This window comes from Glycine max, chromosome 4, assembly GCF_000004515.6.
Source record: "Glycine max cultivar Williams 82 chromosome 4, Glycine_max_v4.0, whole genome shotgun sequence".
Classification (NCBI taxonomy): domain Eukaryota; kingdom Viridiplantae; phylum Streptophyta; class Magnoliopsida; order Fabales; family Fabaceae; genus Glycine; species Glycine max.
This window is the reverse complement of record NC_016091.4, coordinates 49,760,838-49,769,700: the sequence shown is the minus strand read 5'-3', so window position 1 is coordinate 49,769,700 and position 8,863 is coordinate 49,760,838. Positions and strand designations below refer to the sequence as shown.

General features: G+C 31.3%; 1 protein-coding gene across 1 annotated transcript; it reads right to left on the bottom strand.

Moving 5' to 3' along the window:
- Nucleotides 1-1,586: 1,586 nt before the first annotated feature.
- Nucleotides 1,587-4,856, bottom strand: SWEET8 (sugar efflux transporter SWEET8). Its single transcript, NM_001357919.1, has 6 exons — nt 4,680-4,856; nt 4,500-4,536; nt 3,766-3,861; nt 2,800-3,079; nt 2,242-2,361; nt 1,587-2,115 (listed from the first exon to the last, which is right to left on the bottom strand). The coding sequence occupies exons 1-6, from the start codon at nt 4,711-4,713 to the stop codon at nt 1,939-1,941; spliced, it is 744 nt and encodes a 247-aa protein (NP_001344848.1). The 5' UTR covers nt 4,714-4,856; the 3' UTR covers nt 1,587-1,938.
- Between the last annotated feature and the right edge of the window lie 4,007 nt (nt 4,857-8,863).

Sequence of the window (8,863 nt, the reverse complement as noted above, 5' to 3'; positions counted from 1 at the left end):
GTCTAGGAACAACTGTGTTCAGAGGGGTTGATTTTGATTGTCAAACGTGTTAATCAGGATATCTTATGACACAAATGGGTGCTGAAAAGGAAAAGTAGGAATATTCATCGGTTCAGATCAAAGCACTTGTACGCCTCGTTTTAGCTTATGATAGGGTGGGGTTGTAAGCTTTAGTCTTTCCTGACACTTCTTGTGCGATTTAATTAATATTTTTATATTTTCTCTTCTCAATTAAGTTAGATAGATTTCATTATTGCCATTTTGAAATATATTTTGATGGGGAAAAAATGAAGTGTACGATGCTTATATAAATTATTTTGATGCATAAATACAAACTAATGCATAATTAAAACTTACAAGTAAATCCCTTCACCCATCATTGTAAAGAAGCTTTATTTGCACTTTTACCCAATAACTAAATGATAAATTAGATTAGGCTTAGCAATAGTACCCAGATTTCTAAAAGAAATAAGAGAAATCATATGCACCCACCCAAACATAAGAGATTTAATAAAATTTAATGAAATTTGACAAGTGCGCTTATGTCCTTGGAAGCGGAGCAAATTCTTTTTTCTATTGATGAACAATGAAATATTAGGATATATAATATACACGTATGTTATCTTATCTTAATCTATGCACGTTATTCTTGTATATACGTTATCTTAGCGCATACATTATCTTATCTTAATCTGTGTATAATATTATACTATATATTATATGTTCAGCGAAATTTTGATCCCCGACCCAAATCCGTTTCGTAATCCAACAACGACCCTTACATTTCACTCTAACTTTGTCCTACCCATAAAATATTAGTCATGAACAACAATTAGAATATGAAAAACATAAATTTATGAGATCATAAATTCAAATATATTACTTTTGAAATCAAAGACTAAAATTTATGAGAAAACTAGCTTATCTTACAATACCAACATAAGATTAGGAAACTACCTTATCTTACAATACCAACACATATCAGGTACAAATTCTTCCTTAACCAACAAATAGCTCTGACTTTCCACTTATTTTAGTATGGAACTCCTTGGAGTGAACTCCCCCAGACCACCAACTAGGAGACCATTCCCAAGGTGTTAGCTTAACTAACACCATTCTCAAGGTGGTAAGAAACAGAACATAAATCTTCAGTAGTACGTATTGTTAGCATAGGGAAGAACGTCAAGTGCTCCCATTAAAACAATGAAGAGGAGCAATATATATTGCCATTGGACTTTAAAGCAGAACAAGAAAGCTTGATTGATGATAGAGTTGGGACAAATACAAGCATGTTACCTGGATCGTCCCACTAATCCTACCCATGATTTCCACTTTCCACCTTGTTCAGGAATGCAATTTGGGTTGATTCTTTCATGCTGAACAGCAACATTACTTCAACTAATTGATATGGCTAACTTTGTATGACTGTTAAAGATCACATCAACTGATTAACCCCTCACTCAAAACATCCGCATAAAGAGGAAAAAGGTGTCATAGGATCACATATTCTTAATCATTCTCAATTTTATGTTAGTAACCTGTGTTGTTATCAGGATCAACACCTCAGAAATTCAAAATTATGGTCATCTCAGCAAATCGTATTTCCTTTTAGCTTCTTCACATTGGCATAAAAATTTTAATTGCAAATTTCAATTCCGAATTTGCACTTTTATTTGGTAGGTTGTACACTAGGAAAAAGCCACCAACATAAAATCCCTGAGACCAGGGGAAGGAGCTAATAAAAACTCACACAACACATGCTTGTTTCCATGCAATATTATCGGCTAATTAAAGGTGCCAGTGTCTTAGCAAGAAGTAAATTACAGCCATTTAAAGAGCAGATCAAATCATAGAGGTTCTTGCTCTCAGTTGCAGATTATGTAGCTGAAAAATGACAAACATGACTATTGTCTTTGGCATGTGTTGTGATTTGACATATCATCCTTGAATTCCATTTGCATTGGATTGCTTCCCTTGTTGGGGCTTTACATCCCCGATCTCCATGGATTCCTCCTCTGTTGGGGCTTGTTTCCCTGTAACGCCTTTATTGTCTCGGTATATGAAATATAATATTAGTTGCGTTGTCCCCAAAGCAGAACCAACACCATTAGGTACCTGAAAAACCATACATGAATATGAAACTATGAAACTATGTAACATTTTATTGTCTATGCCACTGCACTGCCAATAATAAATATGAAACTATGTACCATTGTAAGTTAAAATTGCAAAGTGACTTACTGCAACAAATGGGTCACGGCCTAGCAGACCAAAGATAAACCAGGAAGTGCCGCAGAGAAAAACAAACAGAGACAAGAAGAAGGGCATGAACTCCACACTCTTGGTTTTGATCACTAGTCTCTGCACATAGTTTCAAATCCACAATTAACACACACCCACTAAGAATGTTGAACTACTAGTATTACCAACAACTAGCACGGTTTCCTAGGTAGTGTTCCTGAATTTGTATATCATTTTTCACGTTGACCAATTAGCTATGTATATCAATTTGTATAGAAATTAATCAATTTCTACCCTTGTTAAGCAATAATTAAGACAATATTACACGGTATGAAATTTCTGGTAAATAAATAACTCCTTGTGGGTGCATTTTAAATGAAAAGCAGAGTTTTTTTGGTAAACAAATAACTTCCTGAACCACAAAGTCAACCTTATATCTCCTATGAAAAAACAGAGTTATGACAATTTATTAAAAAATTACCAGTGAATATATATAACAAATTATAAAATTGTTAAAATTTGCTTTGATACAACTATAAGTACAATTACTTAGCTTACCATAATTGAGAGTGGCGAGCCATACATGATAATGGAAAATATGGCTGCAGCGAAGCCACAGAAGAGCTTTCTGGAATTGCCATGAAGGGCAAAGAGTGACACGAAAACAACAGCAGAGAACACCGAGAGCACGAAGGTGAAGAGACCAAGAATTTTAGCCTTTTCCTTCCTTGGTGCCAATACGATGAAGATCAACACGTATATGATTTCTATCAATGATCCAGTGCCATTCACTGTTGACACTAATATGTTGTGGGGAGACACAAAAGGCAAACCATACCTGTGGATTGTAAAAATGGTAAGGGACTAAAAACAGACACAAACTTTTACTTGGAACTATCTTTGTTTTAAGTTTTAATAGAATTGATTTTGAAGTATTGAATAAAATGTCATCTAATCAAACATTCATGTTTATGATAAATTTAATGAAACTATCTTAAAAGTCATATTAACAATAATAAATTATAATTGGATGATAATATAAAAACTGTTTCATAATCGCATTACTATTAAACTCAAATTAAAATGTGTCTAAATTAATCAATTATAAATTTCAGATTAGAACGTGATGAGGTACCATTTAGTAGCTAGCAAGATTAGTATATAGTTTTACACGTAAAGTTTTATTTAGCAATTGAAAGCGAAAATTTAACTACTAATTGATTGAATTCTAGTCCGACAAATTGAAACCCCACAAAATTTATCCCTGCCATTCGGCACACTTTAAGGATTAACCAACAGACAAGCAACTTTTTCTCAAATAAAAAGCAACGTAAGAAATTATTCGGGTATAAGAAATGACAAATTATATCAAGGAAAAAGTAAAGAAAAAATAAAGACAGTTGGACGAAGTAGCAAAAATAGCCACCACAAAAACGGTAGAAAGTGCACGTGATTTGACAGAAGATTTGAGGGAGAAGACCATAAAGATATACAGTAAAATGAAAGAAAATGCGAGAAGCTCACCAAGCTGAAAGGAGACAATTGAGCAGTGTCATGACATATGGAATGCCCGAGAACTTCTCTGTGGATCTGTTCTTAATAATCCTCTTGAATGTGATCCTACAAACCCGAATTCGTCACAATTTTCACTCAAACTTGCACTATTCCGCACATCCATAGAGCAAAATAAAAGATGCTGATTTTATTAACATGTATGCACAAATGGTTGAATTGCTCAATTTGGTAAACCATGTTCATGATTTAGAGTTTGAGTTGGCTTAACTCAACTCAAAAAATTAGCTCATGAAGCAAGAATTGTTTTTCATATGCATACATTATTTTAATTATATCAGCAGTTAATATGAAATGTCAAAGACTTCAATACATCCTTTTAGGTCAAGAATTAGAAATCTTGAATGTGAATTTGTAAGATTAAACATTGACGGGTTGTCCAATTACAGTCCAATAAAGGGTAGTCCGATAAACCCAACAATAACTACTAAAATAAACTTCTATACTGTATTAGAATTAGAGTTTACACCTAATTCAACCTAAATGCTACCTTATGAGAGTTGTGCCTTCCTTAAATATACTATTTTAGTTATATTACTAGTAAATGTAACATCTCTAACCAATTTTAACAGGGTCATGGAAACCCCTCCATATCCACAAAAACATAAAAAAAAAAAGAAGGTAAAGCCACAAAAGTTTAAGAGGGAGATAACAGAGAGGGAGGGAAGCAGCTATGTAATGCATACACTGGAGCCAAGAATAGGAACAGAGCGGAAGCATTCCCTGTACCAATAAAGAGGAACAATGAGAAACAGAGGAACCACAAGTTCAGAAGCCAAGTATAGAGAAAAAAAAAACTTAAACTTTCATCAGGGTGATAAAAAACGAAAGAAACTCATGTAAAACCAAAAGGATCTTAAACCAACCAAAGATGCCAAACAAAAAATGTGCAACATCCATGGCCTTTGAACTTGTGTTATCTTTTATTTCTTTCTTCTAGCTAATCTGCAGAAGTAGCGGATGGAGAAGGTATCCCTGAGAGTTGAGAGTCCCAAAGTGCTCAAATAATGCCTGTTTCTTTAGAAATGGTAACAAGCTACGATGATAGGAGAGTACAAGTTAGTTGGTATATATAGGAAAAGGAAACAAGTGCAAGGTTAAATACAGTATAGTACTGTATTTGATCTTATCCTTGGAACTTGATGTTGAGAACTTATTTTCCTTCATAACCACGATCATAATCATGTATTATACGGTCTTTGTGATGTGTCTCATTTGTGCCAACCCGAAATAATGCAGATGCTTATGCTATATATATCATTGTCACACTCGGTACATAACTCACGGGATGAGGGAAAGGGCAAATATAGTAGTAGTTCCACATGACATCAACACGAGACATGTATGCAGTGCAACAGTGCAGCTTCTGCCATTAAGGAACTGTTGCAATCAGATTTTAACACAAGTGTTAATAAAAATAACTATTTATAAAAAGAGGCCAAAGGACAAGAAAAATAAGAAGAAGAAAAAAGCTACTTGGTGAATTTATCCCACGGATCATTTTGCAACTAGACAAGGACCAAGCAGAAAAGGACCTTGTTTGGTTTCTGAAAATACTTTTGTTCTTTATAAATATAGAAAAAAAGTAAAAAAGTATAAAATAAACCTTGTGATGCAATCGAATATGTGATGAATTCTTTGGAGGGTTTAAACGATTGCTATGGTTCTGTGAATTGGGATAGTTTCTGTGACATCAAGTTTTTGTATCTTGCTTCTACAGTGTCCCCATTCTGTGTTTTTCACCTCTGATTATCTAATTCTATGTTTAGCTTCTGGTAACAAACTGGGGGTAGAAGACTTGCAACTTTTCAAATAAGAACTTCTAATGCTCCAAAACATTTTCTATTTCTTGGGGATTGGAGATAATAGGAATTGTTGTGCTTTAACAAAAAAATAATATCAATTAGCCTAGTTTTATTAGATTTCCCCTAGGCGATCATAATATTCCACGAATCGTTTGGTGGATAAACCAAGGACTCAATTACGTTGTGAATTGTGCAAATTGCTGTGGGTAAGGAGAACTGAGAAGCTGGATAAAACCGACTCTCTCTCTCTCTCTCTCTATATATATTTTTTTTCTTCCCTTAAAGCATATTTAAGTATATATTACTAACCACTACCAGTGTATGTATGTACACTACTATTAGAACTCGAGTAATGAAGAACAAACTGATTTATTATATAATATCATAAATTATAACTTTTATACGATTCTATTTAATTAAGATTGATTTAATATTGTATTGTTGCAGTTTTTTAAAGACTAATAATCATGATTCAAAAACATATTTTTTTTTATTCATTTGCATTACGTCAATGTAGAATAAATTTTATGGTGATAAAGTTTCTGTGTTTACAAACCGAGGGTACCGCTAAAAGGGCGGAGGATGGTTGATTTGTTGATATTACACATCTTGATAAGTTTCCAATGCAACCTGTTCATAGTACATTAGTGTTAACCATTAACGAATATGGTCTGCAATTTGTTATTTCAACCACTGTCTAAATATTCATTGCATAATGATATGTTTTTTTGTTATCAATGAACAATAGACAAACACAAACAAAACATAATAGCCCTCTCTATATAACTTCACTTCTTTTCTTCGGTAGGTAAGACTACTAATAAATTGCTATCAAATTTTTCAAAGATTTGGTATATGCATTTCTGAAACAAGGCATTTTGTATGTACATTCTAGTTTTTCTATTTGTGAGAGAAGGCATTTTGTATTCTACTTAAATTATAATGATTGGTTAAATTAGAATTTATATTTAATATACATAAATAATGAATTACCATAATAATAATAATAATAATAATAATAGTAATAACATAATTAAAATATAACATATAATGTTTCAAGTTTCTGAAGAAAAAACATAATAGGCATAAGAAAAATGTAAAAATTGTTAATATTTATTGAACATCAAATAAAGAATGAATAACACAACTGATTTTCTTAAAAAAAACTGATTAAGCACATTATAGGGAAAAATGAATTAAAAATTAGTTAAAAAATATTATATTATAACAACATATTTAATATATAAGTGTAAATAACCAAGTGATTAGACAAAATAATTAATGTGTTAAAATTAATGTTGAATTATTCAAATATTATCCAAGTTTAATGACGAGCTAAAACAATACTTGATTTGCTTATCTCTCCAAACTTTGAATTAGTTAAGATTTTTTTCCTATGATAAATTCAAGGGTTAAAACAAAAAGAAATATTTTATTAGTACTATATTTAAAATTTAAAATATTACAACATTAAAAGTTGCACATTTTCTATGAAGGATATCTTGAAGCTTGGTTTTAATTTTAACTTTAGTTCTTAGTTTACTTTCTTTTCCTATTAATCTTTCTCCTCTCTTTTTTAATCTTAATAGTAAATTCGTTTTAGGTTGGTGTTTTATCATTTAAATTTAAATTTTTATTATTGACTGAATACGTTGAATGCTTAATTTGGCATATTCTATAATTAGGATTAATAATCAGTTATTTTCATCACATGAGACATATGAGATTTTCACATTATATTTTCTCATGTAAAAATCTTTATCATCAAAATTCATGTTTTCAAAAAATTATTAAAATTTCTCTCTTATTTTTAATTAAAGACCCTGATTTCATATGACCAAAACATGATAAGAGGGAATTCATTTAACCAAAGGGTTAATGTAATGGTATAAAGTCTGTTAGGCCAACAACACACAGAAATCGTTGCTTCTGTTTATCCTTAATGGGCTAATCATTCTTGTTCTCCATATGACTTGGGTACCAGTGGTAGAGACCGCGATTGCTTTCATTAAAACATTTGGCTCTGTGTTTCCTTCCTGGAAATGACTCGAAAAGACTACGTTATTCTACTTCTTCAGGTCACACTTAATTTCAATGGCAATGCATTTGTGTTATGTGAAATAGTAAGTAAATGGCATATTGAAACATGTTTATGTACGCACGAAATATGATCTCGCGACAAATTTTGAATAGATTCAGCTTAACTCGCTAAAAAACAGATGCTACAAGCCTTCAACCTTCACCATTGACTAGAAGATTCATAAATTTGTGTAAGGCCTTAAGGTACGTCAAAATCATCATTGTAAAGAAAAATAAATCACAAATTGCATATAACAAGAATATATAATACACATCGATCGATCACTTTGATCATAACTCTTTTAAATCCATATTTAACCTTTGATTTTGTAAAAATAATATTTTTAAATTTTGTGAAAAGTCATTTATAATATTTTTTTTATACAATTAAGGATTAAATGATGATTTAAAAAATCAAAATTGGAGTGATTAAACCAATTTACGTCTATGTTGGCAGTCACATTAAGCAACTTTCTTTTTAGTTTCCTTGTCATGCATTAATTGTATAGCCAATTACACTAAACAGTTCTGGTACATTTGTTTTCTTACTTTTTTAAACGCCATTCGTCTTCACGAAACAAAAAGCTTTTACGCAGGATCCAAATATGATAAAAAAAAATTTATATAGATCAATAAGGATTTTAACACTACCGTCTTCACGATCCAAACAAAAGCTTGTATACATTGTTAACCGATTGATAAGTGTATCAATTTTATTATAAATAAAAAAGATTAAAACAAAAAATCGAGTGTCAAATCCATAAGGACACATTACTAAATACTTAATTTGTAAGTAAGAGAAGAAGTAGAAGAGAAAAAGAATTGTAAGTATAAAATTTAAGGATAAAAGGGAAAAGAAAAAAATAACAAGAAAAATAAATAATAATGTAAATGCAAAAGATGAAGTCGGATTATGATAATGTTGGGGGTCTAACTATCCTTGATGCAATATTAATATTTTTTTCTATTAAATATTTTTCCAATTTCCACCAACATCCACTAATATGCTCAAGATCCCTCATGATGAAGAACATAATTTATGTTTTCTTTCTCTCAAATTCCTTTGCAAAGATTTAATCATAGACAACATTAAGTGTAAAGATGCATGCAAAGACATAACAAAGTCACTTTATTCCTAGTAATGCAATGTTGAGATTATCTTTTTC